At 48.0% G+C, this 22,199-nt stretch overlaps 1 protein-coding gene across 8 annotated transcripts in view; it reads right to left on the reverse strand.

Moving 5' to 3' along the window:
• IQSEC2 (IQ motif and Sec7 domain ArfGEF 2) overlaps positions 1–22,199 on the reverse strand; it is a 163,553-nt gene that overhangs the window by 73,472 nt on the left and 67,882 nt on the right. For 4 of the 8 annotated variants that reach the window (XM_082205775.1, XM_082205785.1, XM_082205776.1 and 1 more), the window contains exon 3: positions 13,535–13,630. The exons of 1 other annotated variant lie outside the window; for it this stretch is intronic. In XM_082205775.1, the coding sequence (XP_082061901.1) occupies positions 13,535–13,630 (96 nt within the window). Of the gene's footprint in view, positions 1–13,534; positions 13,631–16,945; positions 17,164–20,468; positions 20,621–22,199 lie in introns of those variants that run through there. 3 more of the 8 variants (XM_082205779.1, XM_082205781.1, XM_082205780.1) reach the window with 3 other exon arrangements.

The following is a 22,199-nucleotide window of genomic DNA, read 5'->3' on the forward strand; positions in this document are numbered from 1 at the left end:
ACCTGCTGCTGCTGTGTCCCTAAGGTAGCCCCCACCTGCTGCCCTATGGATGTTCCTAGATAGGGGTCTGCCGAGAGTGCAAACATTGCTAATTATAACTGTACAGCATGCAATCAATGAGATCCAGTAACAGCCATGTGAGGGAAGCCACCATAAGTAAGCAAGATGTATTAAACTTACACCTACCTTAGACCAATCTTTGGTGTATGAAGGTTTAATCTGCATTTAACATTCTGATATGACACATTAGTCTTTGCATCTCCCTGTCACATGCTATAGGCTGAGGATATGATAAGGATTACAATGAAATGGGCGGGGGGGCAGCACCCCCTGAACATATTTGGCTGTGTCCTGTTGTCAGCAGAATTTGCCATTGGAAAAGATATTTTATTGAATTATGGGTTTTAGATATGAGCTAGATAAGTCAACAATTATTGGCCACTTGTCTTGATTGAAAGTTGCTCCCCATTGCATGCTTTTTCTTATACTGAAATGGTGCAATATTTTTGGCCAGTTCTGAGGCTTCTCTCTTGTGGATGCAGTTCATATGGAACAGGCAACTCCTCTTCCCACATGAAAGTCACATTTATGTGGCAAAAAACTTATTGTTCAGAAAAGCCATAAGGAAGTATTTTTGAATCCCTGGTCTAAATGAATGCAATGACTGTACCTTCCCAAAATGTACTGGGCATAAAAAGATAACCCTCACCCAGCCCTCAAATGCTACCTCTAGAATAAAGCAGAAGTTTTTATTGCCATCTGTCTCTCTCTGTCTACTGAGATCATGGGGTTAGATGGACACACTGTGGTTACCAGTTTATATTTTATACACCTATAGTTCTGTGACAAAGTGGTCCAGGAGATGCCCCACAAATGCAGGTGAAGAGATCTGTTCAAAGCCCCAAAAGTGGCACTGGGGAGGGGAGAGAAATATGAAGAAGCTAACATTTGGACAGGAAGCTGCTACCCGCTCCCTAATAAGGGCAAAAATAAAAGCCTGTGGAAAAGAGGCTTTAGGACAGCAAAACAGAGGGAAGCCACCTGCTCCTTCTCCCTCCTTTAGCACAGTCCCTACCTTCCGATCCTCCAGCTCCCCACCCACCCAATGTCTCAGAAGCAGAAGCTCGGCTCCGACTCAGCCTTGCAGAGAATGCGAGATGTGAGAGAAGAAGGGAGGAGAGGCAACAGCAGTCTGCAGGATCCATTTAATTGTTCTTTTCTTTATTGTTTGGTTCAGAGAAGACAGAAGCCTTAGATTTATTGACCGAAATCATTTTTGTACACAAGAGTATTTGTTATAAAGCCTCTTTTGTTTCTTATTTACAGAAACAAGTTGGGGTGGGAAGACATGGAGCAATGGGCTTCTTCAAGCAGCACACGTCGATGTGGGGCGGCCTATACCTGGCAGGGAAACTGAGGAGCTGAGCAAAGGGGACCAAAACAGGTGGTGGGAGGGAATTGCCCCAGAGAGGGATCAGCATGTATTCCTGACATGCTCCACAGGCAGGGGGGGGCAGGGCAGGAGAGGAGCTTTCCTCCCCAGTCTCTCTCCCCCCCCCCCCAGCAGCACCTGTTTGCACAATATGTCCAAGCCCATTTTCATAACTGGCTGGCAAATGGCTATTCAGCTAGTGTGGGACCAAGCAACTGGTCAGTGTGTTAAAGTAATTATGGCCGCTTCATAAGACACAGCCTTCCCTTAGTGTGCAAGGCACGCTTGTTTTGCATGTAGGGGCAGCGCAAAGTCTCATACTGTGCACTCAAGATCCAACAGGGAGTAGGAAAACCCTCAGGGGCACGGGAGGGGAATGAGGACAAAGGCAGGTTAACATGAAGAAACCTCATTGCAGTACACACCCATTTTGCATACTTGTAAACTGGTGCGGCACACACTGCACCTGAAATGGTGCAACTCATCAAGTTTGCTCCTGTTTTGCACAGCTGCTGTATGGCAGGTAGTGCTAGCTACATTCCTTATTCACACCAATGGTACAGGAGGGTGGGGAGGAGTTCAGTGCAGTTTCATCAATTTGCAGAAGATTGCCATAGTTTTGTGGAAGGGGAAAGTGGTTTTTAAAATGTGCCAAGGCCCACAGTTGCACAGCAGAACACGCTTTATGGCTTACCAGAATCCAATACTGGTGGAATCCTGAGAATCTGAGCTTTCGTTTAAAAAAATAAACAAGCAAGCATCTAGCCCTCATGCTTGTGGGCAGTGTGTGTGTGTGTGTGTAAAAACATATTGGTCAAGTGGGTAGAAATAAGGAGCATTTGAATGGAACTACTTCTTCACCCAGCACAGAGCCCAATGCTTTTTTCTTCTGCCCCACCTCGTTAACGATTTTGTATGAGCAAGCAAACCTCTTTTTTAGCCTGCACCTTATAAGGAATGTTGTTGTAGACGAACATCTCCATCCATTGTGTCCCCTGTAATACTTCCAAGGGAGTGGGAATATTCAGTATGATGACATGTTCTGCTTCTTGCTTAATGAATTTTTATTGTGGAGATGTAGAATTGCAGAAGCCATAAATTCCTCATAACATGTAGTTTTGAGAGTCAGTATGTGATAGAGAGCAGGGACAGGGATACAGTGGTGCCTCGCAAGACGAAATTAATTCGTTCCGTGAGTTTTTCGTCTAGCGAATTTTTCACCAAAAACCTCAAAAAAGGATACCACACCACGTTCTATGAGTTGCTCCTCGAAGTCAAGTCGCAACTGTATTAACGGTGTTAAGAAAAAGGAAACAAACTTGCAAGACGTTTCCGTCTTGCGAAACAAGCCCATAGGGAAATTCGTCTTGCGAAGCAGCTCAAAAACCGCAAAACCCTTTCGTCTAGTGAGTTTTTCGTCTTGCGAGGCATTCGTCTTGCGGGGCACCACTGTATCATTCCTGATATCATGACTATTGGGAGATCAAGACTGGGCTCACACCCTTATCACAGCAGCATTAACCATGGACAATGCAAACCAGAGTTTCCATCTTAATCAGCATTTGAAACTAGTTGGCAAACTCTGTTTAAGGCAGAAACCCTAGTTAGGGACAGCCATTTTTACAGTCAATGCAGAAATAACTATCAATAAGACGGCCGGATGAGGGGGATCCAGAACTGCAGGGTCCCATGGCCTGCTCTCGTTTACTGTACTTAACCATAGTTAATAGATTGGGGTTTTGGGGCAGCAAGAAAAAAGTAGATCTTGTTTTTTGTTTTGTTTTACAAAACCCAGCTAGGAAAAGGCACAAACACTGTACAGTCAACATATAGTAGAGCAAGCCAATTAAGATGCAAATGTACAGACTCTGTGTAGGGTCAGGAGTGCTTCAAACATGATGAATTCCAGAAAACAGAAATCAAGTCCATGCAGGAAATAACATGCAAGCCACATGTAAGAATATCCCACATGACCACAGGACACATGTATTTTGCCATAGCACAGCAAAATATAGACATGTGTTATCATCACACATTATTTCCTACACAGAACTGTCGTGTTCTGTGGGTGCTCAGCTGTAGCAGTTCTCTGGAGTCCAAAAGCATAATCTGAGCTTTCTGGTCACCTGATTCATATATTACGACGGTGACACAGTTGTCATCAAATAACGTGCTTCCATGTGGTTGAACTACCAAGATGGAGGTAAAGTGCTGGCATGGGAACTAACCATGATTGTACTTTCCCAGCTGTGCAGAAATGTAGATCCCTCCCCACCACACGCCAATTTTTGCGATGGTAAGCATGTTGCCATGGTAACACAGGAATCAGCACCTACTTTGCAAACAGCAGCTGTAATTCACACTGCCACACCAATGAGGATTAAACTACTACTGCTTACCTCTTTGCTTTGCCCCAGTGGCAGAACTGGATTAAAGTCGTGGCTTTCCCAGAGTCCTTTGCACTAAAGGAGAGGTGGCTGCTGCCTTTGAAAAAGCCGCTCTGCCCAACCATTGATGTGTAGGAGAACAGATGTATGCATGAACCTGGTTTGGTGAAACCAGTGGTCCATCAAGCAGCTCAGTCTACTCCAGGAATGGGAAACCCATAGACTCCTTGATGCTGCTGGACTACAGCTCCCATCAACCCTGACCACTGGCCATGCTGGCTGGAGCTGATGGGAGCAACGTCCAGCAGCACCTGGAAGCTCAAAGGCTCATCACTCAGGCAAAGGTATTTCACAGCCCTGCCACCCAGGGGCTAGTGTGGGACCCCCGGGGGGGAACAGCCCCAGACACACAATTTTTAGGGGGTGCGAGCCAGGTGCCCCCATACAGGGATCCCCAGCCTGCCCTGCCTGACGCCCCAGAGCCCACCACTGCCCCAGTCCCTTTGCTGAATCGGGAGATTTGCTCACCAAGGGCTGCGTTGGTCAATCGGGCTCCTCCTCCTTCAGCAGCCAGGGCTGAGCTGGTGTGTGAGCTCTCTGTGAACCTTCTGTGCCCTGTGCATGCGTGCCTGGCACCGCTGGCGGCGAAAGCCCTGCTTGCCCTGCCCATGCACACACATGCGCGTGTACCCTGGGCACCAAAAAAGGACGCAACGCCACAGTTGCCACCCAAATCCATTTAAATGGAAAGAACCTGGGACCTTTGGCAAGCAAAGCCTGGGCCTTGTCACTGACTTTCCCTAGATGTCTACACCAGAGGCCACCCCTTGAAGACTCTTTCCCCCAGAAAAGCACACAGGGATTATTGTCAGGCGGAATTCCATATGTCCCACCACCTCAGCCACCAGTTTGTCTAATCCACTGAACTGGAGAATGCATGTGCCATTAACACAGCTTTCTCTTGTGGCCACTCCAGGAACCACGAGTGGAACTTGCACACACGTGGCCCTGGCTCAGCCAACACTCCACCACTCGCACACTCATTTTTCACATTGACAAGATGGGGAAAGTCGGAAACATTTCTCACACTGAGTATCAAAATCTCAGCAGTAGTAGAGCAGATTTGGCAAAATGTCTCCTTGTAGATAATACCCCGTGAGCTTTCTCCGCCCGCCCTGCCTCCCCCTAGCCATTTTTTTTCTTCCAATGAAATCCACAGGTGGCCCAGATGGGAATACAAGATCTTATGCATGGTGCCAACCCAGGAGACAGCACAAGCAAAACAGAGAGTGCCCCCTCCCACAGCACAAGAACGCAGAGTCTGCACACTTCACAGCCTGCAAAATCCTCCAGTGTCCAGGATTCCCGGCCCACACCAGTGTCTGTGACGCCGGAAGAGTTTGCTTGATTAAGCAGAGAGCTGCTGCTTCCAAGGTGGCTCCCTGGGGGGTTGGCTAGCAGGTCCTGAAGCCCGGAAGGAGAAACAGAGAGAAAGGAAAAGAGAGATGGTCCCAAGGGCACATAGTCTTGCAGGGTAGAGGCTGGTGCCCAGTTTGGACAGAGTCCCACAGGGAACAAACAATCGAAGCTGATTCCAAAGAAGGTTTTCTTTTTGGTTGGTTTCCATGTTCTTTCGGGTAGCATCCTGAAATTGCAAGGAAGGCTGAGACGGAGCAGCGGCAGGCAGAAAAAGTGCATGTAGGGGGACCCCTAGAGGCCAGTGCAAGAACTGCATTTAGAGTTGAGGGGCACAGCAAAGGTTGTTTGGAAATGCTCTTCCCCGTGGGGGTGGTGAAAAAGCAGAAAAGGGGGGGTAATATTTAAGGCTTATGCGTCTGCATAGAAAAATGTGTAAACTGAGATTGGAGCAAAAGGTTGGGGGAGGTTAGGGATATTTGGCAGAGTCCGTTCCAGAGACAAGACCAGGGGTGGGGCAGTCTCCCCATTATGTGGCAGTAAAAGTGTACAGTGTAGACTCAGCAGGAAGCCAGAGCCTCCCAGTAAGTGTGCCTGCCTGATGCAGCAGCTGTAACATTTGCTTTTCACAATCTTAAAATGTAATGTGTGAAGAGACTAGAAGAAGACCACCACAGCCATGACGCAAGGACACACTGAAGAAAGTGAAATTATGAGTTCAGAACCTGTCCCATCCCCCAAGTAAATGAGCACTTCCTTGAATGAATGAAGTGTGGTCAGGATTGGTGCCTGAACCATGTTTCTTACAGATCAAACAACCAACAGCAAATACTAAACATCAGAATACAGGTCAGCTTTTACAAAGGGCGTCAAAAATGACACAGGAGCTGAAAGGTCAACTCAAGATTTAGTTACAGGTTAAAGGTCAAATAAAATTCTATCCAGCTTCATTTTCAAAGCAAGACTCTGTCCTTCAAGTGTCAGCCTCCTATGCAGCCCCTTAAGTAGGATTTGTATCCTCTGAACCTGCAGACTGGCTTGAGAAGACTGCTCCTAGGACTGTGAAAGGCACCTTCCACACCAGTAAGACACAAGAGGGGCCAATGGCTCATCTAGTCCTGCCTTCTGTTCTCACACTGGCCAACGAGATGCATGTGGGAAACGAGCCCAAGGGCAACTCTCCCTTCCTGTGGTTTCCAGCAACTGATATTCAGAAGCATCTCTGCCTCCAGCTGTGGACGCAGAGCAAAGCCACAGAGGCGAATGGCCACTGACAGCCTTCTCCTCCTCCATGCATTTGTCCAATCCTCTTTTAAGGCCATCCAAGTTGGTGGCCATCGCTGCCTCCTCTGGGACCAAGCCCCTTAGCACAGCCAACTCCCTCACAAATCAGTAGGGTTGCCAGCTTTTGAAACAGCCCTGCTCCAGTGCCTTTTATGCCAGCCATAAATAGTAAGTGAAGCTTTTTCCCATCTCCTTACCCCCACCAAGAAAAGTCTCACCAGCTTAACTTCTGCCTGCCAGCTGCTGTTAGAGGCAGAGGAGAAGGGGCACTGTAGAAACTGGCAACTCTACCATGTCTGGATTTAGGAAGCAAAGCAAGCATGGCCACTGGGAACCCTTGGCAGAAGGCAGCATATCCTCTTTTCTTTCTTTTTTTAGCAATGTTACAACAGAATGGCAGAAGCAAGTTTGAGTGATAAAAGGAGATCTGAAGTCAAGATATGGACAGTAGAGATTAGCTACACCAAAACTTAAGAGGGTTAAAGATGACCAGAAAGGGGGGGGGGAGCTAGAGTGAAACTGGGTTGCCACCTTTGTATCAGCCAGGCTCCTGCAAGCAGCCCCCACCAGAAAGAAATGTAGGAGTCCCCGGTATGTTTCTGCCTATCAGGTAGCTGTTTAAGACAGGGTCAATTGCAGAAATGTTGGCAATCTGGGGTTTCAAAAAGCCAATTCAAAGCTCAAAGCTCAAAAAAAAAGTCTGGAACAGGGAGGGAGTGTCACTGACACAAAAGTAGAGGTCAAAGCAACACCCCCCCTCCCGTTGTGGGGGAAGGTGGTTGATAGTCAAGTTCAAATGGAGAAGTACTTTTGTTGCTATTGTTTACGGCCCCTGCTCTTGTTGCAAATAATTTTTTTAAAGTGACATTTCCCCCCACCCTTTGTCATGGAGGTGACAAATACTTTCCCCTGCTAAATTTCTGTATGCTGGGCTGATTATTAAGGGCATAGGAGCTAGTAAGAAAGCTCACACAACCGAAGAACCAAAATATCAAAATACAAAAGGATGCAAAGAGCAAGAGAACAGAGACTGCAAAAGACCAAACTCAGAGATGACAAATGAGATGAACCTGCCTGCTTCAAAGCTGAGTAAAGGCAGGAACTGTTTGCCATGACCCCCTCCTTTGATCTATGCAGGAGGGAAAGGGTGTCTCTGGAACGGCCTCTGAGCCCATCCCTGGGGTGCCGGGGGGGGGCAGGGCTTGAAGCTGGTGTAGTGAGGTCTCAGGGTCCAGGTTAGAAGTGCAAGACGTGGAAGGGGGATGGTGGCACCCCCTCCAGGTTACCTAGAGGAGGGGCTGCTGCACTCAGAGGCAGGGCAACAAAACTGGTGGACGTCCTCAGCCTCGTCATCATCCCTAGAAAATGGGAAGGGGACAGACAGACAGACAGAGAAGGATTATAATCCTGCAGACAAACCCTCCATTGCCGGGGGGGGGGGACAGCAGGGTGATGGCTGGAGTGGAGATGGTGATGTGATGCATCTTTCAAGCTGGAAGGCAAGCAGGGAAATTTAACAAACCTTTGGCTTTTCATTTCTCCCACAACCCATTTAAAGATTGCTAAACCAAAACCCGGAAAAAGCCCCATTTCTTTAACAGAATTCTCCAAATCACAAAAGAGAATGCACCTACAATTTTTCCATCATTCTTCATCCTCCAAATGGTGTTATACTACAACTGTCATCATCCCTGGCCACTGACCAAGCTGGCTGCTGACTCCAGGTCACATCCTGGAACTCTGCATTGTACCTTTAATGCAACAGAGGAAATGGGGGGTGGACACAGCTGTGTTTTCTCCTAACACTTCCCCCCTCAGTTCTCTTGCCCTCCCCCAATACTGTAATGAACCTAGCCTCCAAGTGTGTGACACAGGACAGGGAAAGGAACCGGTTGCCTTGCTTAAGGGGCAGCATGGATTTCTGGGTTGCAGCCTGACAACCCAAAGTTAATCCTCGTTTAACTATCCCGCCTGCCAACTTAATTCCACTTTTCTCTTACACGATTCATTCAAATACTACTGCACCATCACACTTTGTTTACAGAATAGATCACTGTCTTATTAATATTCATTATCATCCATCCATCCATCCATCCATCCATTTATTCATTCTCTCCTCTCCCAACTCCTCTCATTCGGTTCACAAGAGCAAAGGCAAGCAGTCCTGAGTCCTTCCACAGGGTTATTTCTGGGCATCAGTGCACATAGATCAGGCTGCCGTTAATTTTTTCCTCCTAGCAGCACAAGGAACAGAAATTCAGCAGGTGAATTTTTTATTGGCAGGCAGATGCAGTGATGGGAGAAAGCTTCACCTAATGAATGTCAGACAACACAGGAGTCCCTGCCAGAAAAATAAAGCTGGTGACTCTGTGACTCTGTTCTGCACTATTCTTTTGGTACTGTTCTTTTAAAATTTTGTGTAAGACATTCTACTCAGAAAGTGAGTGAGGGAGAATCATATTCAAAACTCCACTACACAACCTTGTATGGTCAAAGTCAGGGCAGTGATATCCCAGAGTTACCAGGCCCTGCATTTTCCTCATAATTTCTTTGCAATTTTTGTTCCAAATAGTAGCTGGAGCCAAATCAAGACAAAAGTTTGTGAATGCTCATAATGCTTGACTGTTTCTTGGATACATGAACTCTGTGGAAACTGATCCCATGATTCTGTCTGCACCAAATATTACCATGCCCAGCGTGTCATCTTATACAAATTGATTATGGCTTTGGGACAAAAAAATGGACAAAAAAGTCTCAACCTTTACTCCACAATCCTGTGACAGACAAGACATTCAATAGCACCCCAGAGTCTCCCTGCACTGCAGCTCCCATAATCCCCTGTGTTATATACAAGTGTTTGTTCATAAAACGAAGGCTAAATGAATGGTAATTTAACTTGAAGGTTAAGATGAGAAAAGAGCTTTACAAAGCAGGATCAGCCCAAGCCACTTTGGTGTTGGAGCTGCCCCCACTCACCCCTGGGCATTCTCGCCCACATACTGACATGGGAACAATCTTTGGACACTTTCCTGCCCAAGGGCTCTGCAGCCCTTAATGGAATTCATATAAGCATACGCAGCTGCCACACAGAGTCAGACCACTGGGTCCATCCAGCTTGGTGTGATCTTCTCCAGTTCTCAGTGGCTTGCCAGTTCTTTCAAGCCTTGCAACTTGAGGTTGCTCAACTGGAGATGACAGGGTCTGAACCAGAGAACTTCTGCACTTGCTCTTCCTGCTGAACTAGTGGCCCCTCCCACCTGAAGCAGCCGACTCACTTTGCCTCTCAGAAGGTCTGGTTCAACTCTCTATTCCTAAACCTGTGGCCCTCCAGGTGTACTTGGACTCCATCAGCCCCAGCCAGCCTGGCTAATGGTCAAGGAGTTGTAGTCCAAGAACATCTGGAGGGCCACAGACTTGCCTATGAGAATGCTATCCTCTGTCCACCATAAATGATTCTTTCCTCTCTAGAACACAGAGAGACCTGGGATACCTTCTGTGTAGCAGAAACGGAATACATAAAGCCGTATACATAACATAACTGAACTGCATGGTTAAGCCAACTGCTTAAAAAATGCAGAAGCAATTAGCACTGCCTTGTCCACGTGAACACAAGCGAAATGAATTGTACAGTTGTGTTTGGCAATTGTAATTCATGTGCAGTACTGAATTTTTTACTTACTTTCCTGTACACCTGGAGTGGTTAACCTGTGGCCTTCTAGAAGTTGTTGAACTTGAGCTCCCATCAGCCTCAGGCAGCATAGCCAGTAAACAGAAATGACGGGAGCTGTAGCCTAGAGACATCTAGAGGGCCACAGATTCTCCATCACAAAACTTACAATCATGACCATATTTACACATGACGTTAGGGTAGTTTTCACAAAACTTTTTTTTGCCCCAAAACAAGCACTACTGCCTTTCCTGAGATAGACTATCTTGCAAAGAAACATGAAAAGTTGCTGAAATTATGGGAATTGTTACTAGTCATCTGTGCTGGTTCAGTCATTAAGTTTCTCTATCTTAGCTCATACTGGGGAGGTGAAGCACTAGGAACAAGGACCAAAATACATGTATTACGTCCAAGCCAGCCTACAGTTTAGACCAGCTCTGCACAAAGTATGACTGAATGTGGACCACTTGGCATACATGGGGGCTCAAAAGACATTGTTTAGAGCCTCATAAGGATTAGTGAGATATATGTAATAATAATGATGATGATGATAAAATTTGTACCCCGCCCATCTGACTGGGCTGCCCCAGCCACTCTGGGTGGTTTCCAACATATTTAAGAACATAATAAAGCATTAAAGATTAAAAAGCTTCCCTATACAGGGCTGCCTTCAGATGTCTTCTAAAGGTTGTATAATTATCTCCTTGACATCTGATGGGAGGTTGTTCCATTGGGCAGGCACCACTACCAAGAAGGCCCTTTGCCTGGTTCCCTGTAACTTCACTTCTTGCAGAGCAGGCACAGCCAGAAGGCCCTTGGAGCTGGATCTCAGTGTCCGGGCTGAACAATGGGGGTGGAGATGCTCCTTCAAGTATATAGGACTGAGGCCGTTTCGGGCTTTAAAGGTCTGGCAAGACAGTCTGCGGGCAGGTAGGGTCTCAGCCAGTGTACCAGATGGAGCTAATAGACAGCTGCCCTGGACACAGAATTGACCTGCGCCTCCATGGACAGCTGAGTCCAGAATGACTCCCAGGCTGCACACCTGGTCCTTCAGGGGCACAGTTACCCCATTCAGGGCCAGGGAGGCCTCCACACCTGCCCGCCCTCTGTCCCCCCAAAACAGTACTTCTGTCTTGTTAGGATTCAACCTCAATCTGTTAGCCGCCATCCATCCACCAACCACCTCCAGATACTCACACAGGTCCTTCACCGCCTTCACTGGTTCTGATTTAAAAGAGAGGTGGAGCTCTCATTAAAGGCTGTGATGGGCTACAAACTCTGCAGGTCTGGCAGATGTGTGCACAGAGTCCGTCACAACCACTCGTTATGCACATGAGCTGTCTGTTTCTATTCCTCTATTACTTTTGCTTGCCCAGCTATTGTATAATTAATAGTTGTATGATAAACAGAAATTCAGCAGGTGAAGAAAGCTGAATCTCTCCTTTGCCACACAGCTGTTAAAAGCACCGGGGGTGTGTGTTAGCAACCAGAAAAGCTCTGCTAGCTGTGATGTGTAAAAAGGAGGACATGGATCTTCTTCCCCCTTAAAGTTACGTGGAAAAGGCAGCTTTCCTATCAGCATGGCCAAAGGCCAGAGAAGAGGGGACCCTTGCGCCCATCAGAGTTGTGTAGAAAATGCAATTTCAGCACCTGCTGGAATCCCATCTTCTAAACAGTGATAGCTGTAGGAGCCTGTCCTCTTTTGCATTTGGCTATGGCTATTTGCTACAGAGAGATTGTTACGAATGTAGGAAGTAGACTTGTTCAAGAATTACACCTGCCCCCACACAAAGTCATAATGCTGCCAATTTCTTTTCTGGCAGGGAACCTCTGCTTTTCACAGCAGTCTAGCAGGTAGACATTAAGTGCGTGAAACATTCCCCCATCTACCCAGCCCCCAACTTATCTCTTTGTGGTTTCACTTTGAACTCCAGGATTTAGCAGGTGGCATTTCTCATGGCACAGAGATCCATGTTCCCACCTGCCATGCTAATTGCTGCAGATCAAGCCACAGCAAGAAGGGGGACAGTTCAGAAGCTGGCCGTCTCTTCTTATCTCCATACAAGGAAAAGTTACATCTACTTAATGTCTGTATATCAAACTGCTGTTGAAGATGAGCAAAAGAAAAAAAGTCAGAGAGAGAGACAGCAGCTCTGGGCAGGCTTGCTGAAACCCCTCAACACACTCGCTAAGGACCCTGTCATTTTATGATCACTCATTTGCACATTCAGTCTTGCTCACACAGCTTCTGTCTGACACACTTGCTCTAGGCTCTTGCAAACACTTGCATGCGTCCACACACACAGTCTCTGCGTGAGCTGAAGCCCCCTTGTCAAAACTAGCCCCCGAGCACAAAATGGGCCCACACCCCAGCTTCTTTATCTCCATGGCATAAACAGAGATGAGAGTGTCCTTATTTTGTAACCTGAGGCTGCAGCGTGGTGTGAGGGAGAAGGTAGTTTGTGTTAAGAGGTTAACGGAGATCAGCAGGGTCTAGGGTGGAGTGAGCTGCGGCAGGGGTGCAGTGTTTCTCAAACTTGGGTCGTCAGCTGTTGTCGAACTACAACTTCCACCATCCCTGACCACTAGTCCTGCTTGCTAGGGATGATGGGAGTTGTAGTCCAACAACAACTGGGGCCCCAAGTTTGAGAAACAAGGGTAAGGCAAATGCAAAGGGATGTTGCAAGCATGGAGGAAATGAAATCCAGTATTTCCTTTTATGGGGACAAAAGCCCCACAGGTTCACAAGGCCAACACCAGTTGTCTTGCTGGGCGCCTGCTAACTCCCTGTGGGCCCAGCCTCCAGAGCCCCCAGGCAGCAGTGACAGCAGCGCAGAAGAGGGGAACTACCAAAGGCATCTCGCCCAAGGGCCTGCCAAACCCTTCGCCGCAGCTGAAGTAACTATCTACAGCTGACAGCAGTACCCCCACAATCTTGGCTCTTTTCCCACTTGGTGACCAGACCATTCTGCTATTGCTGGGGAAAGACCCCAGAAACCCAGCCCATTCCGTCTGATGTCAAGAACAAAGGAAGCTGCCTTGCACTGAGCAACAGCATTGGCCCATCAAGCTCAGGATTGTCTAAAGTGGCCAGGAGGTTGGCATTTCCAGCCCCACCTGGAAATGCCAGGGCCTGGGAGCTGCTGCATACCAAGCAGGGGCTCCACCGCTGTGCTATGACCCCCCCCCCCAGCCTTCTGCATCCTAGGGAGCTACAAGCAACCCAACCCTCAGGGCTGTCATGGGAACCAGGAAGTCTAGGAAATGCTGGATTTTGTGGATAAGCATAGCATGTTGAGACATGGGAATGGCTTGGAGTGAGCAAGTTGCGGGTAGTGGGTGGCTTACCTGCAGCCTGTGTGCCTGGCAGGGGAAGCTAGCTGCGAGTGGAGAAGCGACTGAGCAGAACAGCAGTACTGGTGCAGAGTGGGACACGTGGACGACCTATAGAAGGCAGCAGAGAGACGGAGCAACAGAGAGAGAGAAAGAGAGACAGAAAGAGAGGGAGAGAGAGAGGAAGGGAGATGTGTGTAGGGAAATAAATGAAGGAAGAGATATGTGTGGACACAGATGGAAGGAATGTGCCAGAAGGAGTGGGTGGATGGATGGGCAGAGAGAGGGGAAGGAAGAGAAGAAAAAACACAAAGTCAAGAAAAAGAAGGACAGCACTGAACAAACAGAAAAAAAAACATAGCAACACCCCCTGGCCAAACGAAGAGACTCAGCCACACACTGGGCCATGGAAAGGGGGGGGGGAGAGGGAGGGAAAGAGAAAGAGAAACAGAGAGCAGCAGTTCCCTGGGGACAAGGATTAGAGGCCACAGCAGCTACAGGTGCAGGAAGAGATAGGCAGCAGAACACTTGGCGGGTCACAGAACTGAGGGCCGCCTGGCATGAAAGAGCAAGAAAGCACTTGGGTGGGGAGGTATTCAGGGATCAAGGAGGCAAAAGCTACAGTAGGTGAGACAGAAAAAGCAGGGAACTAGCCTAGAGAGAGCCAACAATGCTGACAACAAGCTGAGGTACTTGTTCCTCAGGAGGAGTGGAGCAGAGGGATCCTGGTCCGAAGTGCAGGGCACCAGGGCTGAGGGTGAAGCGTCTGCAGGGCTAGGCTGCAATACACATGGAGTGATGTTTCGAAGGGGTCCTTCACCCTCCAGGAAAACTGATGTGCAGGTCTTTGGTTGACTACAGCTGCATGTGCAACATGGCATGGAACTCTCTTGGCAGCCTTGTGGGTCTCTGCCAATCCCACGCCTCTCTTAGCCAGCAGTTTGCCCCTTCCTCTGAGATGACAGCTGCAGGAGAGGAAGCTTCTGGGGCAAAAGCAAGTCTCACTTGAAAGGCTCCGAAGGTGAGCACTTGGGGGTGTACCTGATGGGAGGCAGGGAAGCCTGGAGAGGATGTACATGTTGGTAAGCATGCACACTGAGCTGCCTGGGTCACATAAGGTCAGAAGGAAGGATCTGCTAGGGAAGCTGCACAGGAGGAGCAGGAAGGAGCATTGGGACTGCAGAGAGAGGCAACCCAGAGGGATCAGGATGAAAGCAGCAAGTTTCTGCCTCTCCCAACCACCCTCCCCTATGCGACTCAAGAGAGTGACACTGAAGAGAATGAGAAACCCAGGTCCACATTTCTTCCTATAATAGCTCCTTCTCCCTCCCCTCAAAAGCCCTGTTGTTTTCTCATCAAAACATGAAGGAGGCAACCAACTTGGAGAAAGGGGTGAAGATTAACACCCCCACCCCACCCCAAAAGGCAGCTGCCACCAGAGCTCAAGGCGGGTCCATTTCAACATGTTTTGTGCTGTTTCATCCTAAGCAAGGCTTTGCCTCATATCCTGTTTTCAGCCCCAGATTTCAGTCCTGGAATATCTGCCTAATTGTCTAAAAGCCACTTTCTGGGCTCTCTAGTGCATTCCAGTGCAACCCCTCCCCTCCAAAACGTGGAATTCCAGAGTGGCTATGATTAAGCAAGTAAAAGGGTGGGTGATCAGGATAGCTTTGGTTCTCAGTGGCTCCCACTAAAGTCCCCAGATACAAAATAAAAGGGTATACAACTGGCAAAGGCTATGAGCAGAAGGCACAGCGACCCCTTTCCCCAGCACACCTTTACTTTCTCCCAGATAAGAAATGGCTGCTCTTGACGCCTATAGGAAATGCTGCAACAGGATGCAAAAGTTACCCCACCCTGACTCTGGAGGGAAGATGCAGTGCAACTTCCACGCCTCCCCCTTTGGAGCAGGCAGGCTTTGACCCTCCTATTGAGTCATCTCAATGAGTGGCTTGCCAGGGCAAAAGTAACATATGTGCCATTGAGCATGTCCAGACTGTCTTCGCCTCAACACTCAGTAACCCCAACCAGTCCTGACACAGTGCAGATTACAAAGCAAAGCCCAAGATGTGAGACTTCAAGGCAGGCCTGAGTGCCCAGTCACTGACAGGAGAAGTAAAGGGACTTAGAGGTCCTAAGCACTTTCTTTCTGAACAAGACCCGGGCCTGTCCTAGGCTTGTCCTCTTTTTCCAGGACACATCCTCTTTTTCAGGGGTAAAATTTGAGATAAATTGCATTTATTTGCTTTGAATGGCCGTCACAGCATCCTCATTTTGCTCTTCAAAATATGGCAACCCTATGACTAACCTGCTGCTCTTGATTCCAAGTGTGGCTCAGTGGCGTAGTGGGAGTGGGGCTAGGGGCCGGTGGCCCCGGGCACAAAATTATGAGACGGGTGCAACCAGGCGCCTCCACAGCAGGCTCCCTGCTGAGCTCCTGCCGTCTTCCAGAGCCACCCCAGCTGCCCAGTCCCCGGGGGGCACAACAATTGCCCTGCCCTGGACACCAGCAACCCATGCTATGCCACTGCTCCTGCTGCTTGCAAACAAAAACTCGAAAGGATGGGTCTTCCGTTCTTTGTCCAGAGGCAGGCTGCTTCTGCACAAAACCAGTGCCTGCTCCTGCTCCTGCTCCAGTCCTGCTCCAGTCACTTTCTTTCCCAACCAGTCTTCTCTTTTCTCTTTCTACCACTACTTCCTCCACAGGCACAGTTAAGAACACCCAGGACAAACAACATAGATAAGTTTTGCTTCCTGTGTACATATTTTACTGCACATTATAAAACACTGAAGAACTCAAGTGAGGGAATAAGAAGGATGGGGAAATGGGCGGGGGTGGGGGTGGGGGTTCTGTACATGGCTCTCAACAGGAATTCAAGAAAAAAGGCCTGCCATGGGACACTTGAATCAGCCATGAATAAGAAAGAGGGAGGGGTTGCGATTCCAGCAGGCCGGGCCAACAAGCCCCATCTTAGCCCACAGCCCCAGAAGAAAGTCCTCAGCTTAGCAGACGGCTGCAATATGCGTGATCCTCCCCAGCTAACTGCCTTGAGACAGAGGTTTAGCAGTTCATTAATAAAGTAATTGTCTTATTATTCCTGCCTTGCTTTCCTGTTTCGTGTTTGGGCTTTGAAAGAGTTCCACGGATCCGCCCTTTCCCCGCTCCCAGGTTCTCCATGGCGCTGGCAGGGGGGGGGGAATGGTTTCTGCGAGTAAGAAGCGCCGCATTTCTGGGCAAAGTACCAAGCCAGCGCATCATGCACGCTCGGGGGGGGGGGCACTACCCCCTGCCAGCCCCCCGGAAAGTGGCCGGCCCCAGAGCAGCCTCGCCCTCTTCTGCCTCCCCGCTCCTTTCTCCGGGCAGTCCCGGCCCCGTTTTGCAGGTATTCCGGGGCAGTCCCCGCCCCCCCCCCGAGCTCCACTCACACGTCGCGCTCCATCTCCGCCTCTTTCTCTCCTCTTCCCGCAAACTCCTCTCCTTCCACGCGCAACACACCCACTTCTTCCAGCGGGGGGGGGATGATCTCCCCCCCCCAAGCGAGGCGTCGCTCTTCCTTTTCTCCCCCTCCGTCAGCTGATCGCCTTCCACGGAAATCCCGGGCTGGGCAGGGGAGGGGGAGGGAGAGCATTGGAGTTAACATGTTAAATGCTGTTTTTTTGTTGGCAAGATCTTTGAGAGCTGGTGCGGGCGGAGGGGGAAGAGACGCAAAGTGATCCAGACGGCGCTTCCCTCTAAAGGAACTATTCAATCTCATTAGACCATTTTAGAAAATCATTTTTCAGCTTATATCAATTTTGTTTGAAATGAACAGACTCATCAAAAGAGCAAAGTACATAAAATAATACGAGAAGTGTAATGCCTGCCCCAGCAGCAAATCGCTAGGTAAAGGTAAAGGGACCCCTGACCGTTAGATCCAGTTGCAAATGACTCTGGGGTTGCGGCGCTCATCTCGCTTTATTGGCCGAGGGAGCCGGCGTACAGCTTCCGGGTCATGTGGCCAGCATGACTAAGCCGCTTCTGGCGAACCAGAGCAGTGCACGGAAATGCCGCTTACCTTCCCACCGGAGTGGTACCTATTTATCTATTTGCACTTGGATGTGCTTTCGAACTGCTAGGTTGGCAGGAGCAGGAACCAAGCAACAGGAGCTCACCCCGTCGCGGGGATTCAAACCGCCGACCTTCTGATCAGCAAGCCCTAGGCTCTGTGGTTTAACCCACAGCACCACTCGCAAATCGCTACAATTTAGCAAAACAGCAGGAGAAACCAAACAAGAATGAAAGGACTTGGAACCTGCTATTTGCCTGCCCCCATTGCAATGGGCATAGGAGCCAGCTCCTAGGGGCCAAGGGGCCTTTGCCCCCCCATAAAATATTTGAGGGGATTGGGCCCTTCCAAAGGGCATTGACAGTTCAGTTCCAGTCCAGTCCAGTACTGTGTCCAGTTCTGGGCACCACAATTCAAGAAGGACACTGAATTGGAACGTGTCCAGAGGAGGGCAACCAAAATGGTCAAAGGCCTGGAAACGATGCCTTATGAGGAACGGCTAAGGGAGCTGGGCATGTTTAGCCTGGAGAAGAGGAGGTTAAGGGGTGATATGATAGCCATGTTCAAATATATAAAAGGATGTCATATAGAGGAGGGAGAAAGGTTGTTTTCTGCTGCTCCAGAGAAGCGGACACGGAACAATGGATCCAAACTACAAGAAAGAAGATTCCACCTAAACATTAGGAAGAACTTCCTGACAGTAAGAGCTGTTTGACAGTGGAATTTGCTGCCAAGGAGTGTGGTGGAGTCTCCTACTTTGGAGGTCTTTAAGCAGAGGCTTGACAACCATATGTCAGGAGTGCTCTGATGGTGTTTCCTGCTTGGCAGGGGGTTGGACTCGATGGCCCTTGTGGTCTCTTCCAACTCTATGATTCTATGATTCTATGACATGCAAATGGTGTGCATGCACCACATCATGTGGTCAGTTATGCAGGGCTGGGCTTACCTGCCCCCCCCAAAAAAATATTTTGTTCAAGTTGGCACCTTGGCAACGGGTGCTAGTGAATGCAGCCACAGCCCATCAAAGAGTCCAAACATCCCTGTACCTTCCCAGCTTACAGTAATTCATACTGTGGCCATTTGCATAGAAAAGAAACACCCCCAAATATATCAACTGACACATGCCACTCGTTGGTCAGTTTCTCATACTAGGTTCTATCACTGTTTGAACTTGCTCAGAAAACCTATCCCCAACCTGTGGTAGGAAGGGAACCAAGAAAGGCACAGAAATAAGAACTTCTGTCTTCTCCAGCTCAGCATTGCCAACACAAAAATCTGGCTTGCTTGATCCGCAGAAATCAACAAGAGAACTTTTTTGCAGTATGCGGATGCGCAAATTTAGTGTGCAAATTTAGTGACTAGGTTTAGTGACTGTTAAAGGTACAGCAGCAGAGGCAGATTGAAAAGCTGGCAACCCTACCCCTCATCAGTTAAAACTGATTCCTATTCCAGAAAGTGGGGGGGGGGGAGTAATATAGGCCAGTGGGGTAATGGAATCAGAATGGGGGACAAAGTGCAGCTCCATGACTTTTAAGAGCAGGAAGATTATCCACCTGAGCACCAAAGTAGCAAAGCCTTCTTTTCTGGCAAGTGAATGAGGTGAGAAGGAGGCTTTCAAGTGTATTTGTTTTTTGATTTAACAGCTTAGAATAGAGGAAGTCAAAGAATGAGGGAGGAAATCTAGCAGAGGCTGACACTACTTTCATTTCCTTTTGTAATTAAAAGCTAAAGATTGCATTTCAGCTGGCTGAAGAATTTTTCCTAATGCCCACCATGTTTTACAAGCTGAACCTCAGCTGCCTGCACTCTTTGCCTCTTCTTGGAGCCACGGCTATGAGGGCTGTCCTATTGAGCTCCTGCACTTAATAATTTACCATCATACCTCTCATCCTAGCTCTCCACTATTACCCAATCTAGATAAACTTAAGAACAGAATTCGCCTTTGCTAGATTCTTTGCAAGTATTGACAACACCAATTGCTTCGTGCACATAGCATAACTAATGGAAAGTAACGTACTCCTCCCCCCCCTCTGCCCATGTGATCTGAGAGTTATATCATTCCCTCCCGCTTAACTGTTATTTTTACCTGATGCATCTACTCTGTTGTTTTGTTTACAAGGACCAAAGTCGTAAATAGGCAAATCTGTGTATGCACATGCACACATACACAGTATACAACCATCGCACCCACTCAGTAATAAGGTTTCCCAATCCTATCCATTGTGAGAGGCTGAGGTTTTGCTTTACTAGCTTATATCAAGCCACTCATAGTAAAATATGGGGGTCTCTTTTGGTCAGCAGGAAAGATCCCAATTACATCTCAAAGTGTTTTAATGTACACCAGTTATTCAGCTCCAAATATTTTAACATCTAGGGCAGTGGTTCTCCAAGGGTGTGGCGCATTATATTATTCTAGCTGGTAGCAGGAGTGGATGGTATGTGTGGTGGGAAGATTCAAGGACAATCATTATTATATTTTGGGAATGACTCATGTTCTTATGTAGCTGCATTTTTTAACACTTTCTGGATGTCCCCTGATCATATTATAAAGTAGTTGTGTTCTAGGTTGTATATCAAGCACTGCTAAGAGTTGTTTCTTTTTGTTTTCCAAAGTACTTATTATCAATTAAAAACTCAGTGTGGCACAAGCAAATTTTTAATCTGGCCCAGAGAAAAAAGTTTGAGAACTTCTGATCTAAGGGGTAAGATGGCATGCAATTAGAAAGTATGTGTATTTGTTCTATGTACTTGTACAAAGCTGCTTCCTGGCTCATGGGGAAGAATTTGTGTCTTGATTACTATCACTTTCAATTTCTTTTGTCAGGGTGTAACAGACCACAGAGCAATGACAGTTCATTTGGCATTTTCATACCATGAATTCACTGAGCACAACTTGAACATACCTGGTGTTTTCTTTGCCTCTACATTGGAGGTTAGGGGATGGAAGGAAGATGTTTGAGAAATTCAGTCTACATGAATTCCAATACAAACCAATCTGATCTGCATGTCCCAAATAAATGCACAGATCAGGACATATCATATTGGCTTGAATATAAGCCGCACCTGCAAATAAGTCGCACCTGTAAAATTCAAAGGGGGGGGGGAGAAAAAAGGACAATCCCAGAATATAAACCGCTCCCTTATAATTGGGTTACAGGCTGAAAATCGCTGAGGTTGGTAGAATTGTAACTCTGAGCCAATTTAAGCCTTTGAACTTGCAAGCAAAAGTTACCGTACAATCGCTAAAATCACAAATTGCTATTCAGTTGCTACAATTCTGCAGACACTCACACCCATAAATGGCTAATAAACAGCCTCAAGCTCGCAATTCGGCAATGAAACATTTTTTGTTCCGTTTTACTGTATGTCTGTTTCAGCAGCGATATCATAAAAGCCCATTTTTGTAAGGTTGCGAATTTAAGCCGCACTTTTAACTATTCACCGTTGGAATTTGGGGGGAAAGTGAGGCTTATATTCAGGCCAATTCTGACCCAGTTCACAGTTCAAAAACATATACAAATATGTATTTTAAAAACTGAGTGAAATGCTACAAACCACATATATTATTTTGCTAGGAAAAGAAGATATAGAGCAGTCTTTGTCAATCTGGTGCCCTCCCGTTGTTTGTTTGACTACAATTCCTACCAGCACAGAAACACCCCATGATGGTGTGTTGGCTGGAGCTGATGGAAATTGCAGTCCAACAACATCTTGGAGAGCACCAGATTGGCGAGGGCTGGTGTAGAGGTGGTGAGGACCCACCTTTGGGAAGGAAGTGGTGTCTTGTCCTTTGCACTGGGAGGCAGGACTCTCAGTCTCCCCATCTCTGTTTAGGAATGCTCAGTGCCCTTTGATCCCAAAGGGGGGAAAGCAAATGACCACCTTGCTTCATTCAGCACAGCGTTCACATCCTTTGAGGGAAATCCTTCGACTAACGGGAGAATATGCACTAGAGGGCAGTGTTTACTGCACAGAAACACCCTGTCCACTAGACTCTTGCTGTTCACATTTCCTTGGCTTCACCTAGGCAGCTGCAGCTTTGGGCCTCTTCTGCCTTGGAGCTCCTCTAGTTCTAACCCCAGCTGATTTTGCTTAGCAGCAACAGGCACTCTGTACACTCTTGAAAGTACTCACTACTTTACCTAACCCAGGGTTGAGCATCAAGACTGAGGCAACTCCCAGGGATGAGCCCTCAGTCCGCTGTAAGTGTGAACTCTGGTCATTCATCCCACAAGGGCTGGCTCTCCTTGTGTCAAAGACAGGGAGCCTGTGCCCTTCCGATGTCCTGAGGCGCCAGCTCCCATCAGCCCCAGGCAGCATGCCCGATTGTCCAGGGTGAGGGAGTGCAGCTGAAGGCCATAGCTCCCCCAACCAAGGGGAAACCAAGGGTGCAACCAGGCAGAAGCAGAGCCAGACTAAGGAGGCAGGTGGGGAGCACATTCATGCAGCTGTTCTTGGAATATAATACTTTGATTCACTTTTCTTCCGCTTCCACACGTGCAAGCAACAATTTTCTTCAGAGAACAAGTCCTTCTACTTGGCATAGCTACAGTCACAAGACACCCCCCCCCCCTTGCAAGCATAAAATGGTTGTACTGACACCGTGATGGGAGGGGCACATACAAACAGGTGCT

This window comes from Podarcis vaucheri (genome assembly GCF_965113315.1).
Source record: "Podarcis vaucheri genome assembly, chromosome: 17".
Lineage (NCBI taxonomy): Eukaryota > Metazoa > Chordata > Lepidosauria > Squamata > Lacertidae > Podarcis > Podarcis vaucheri.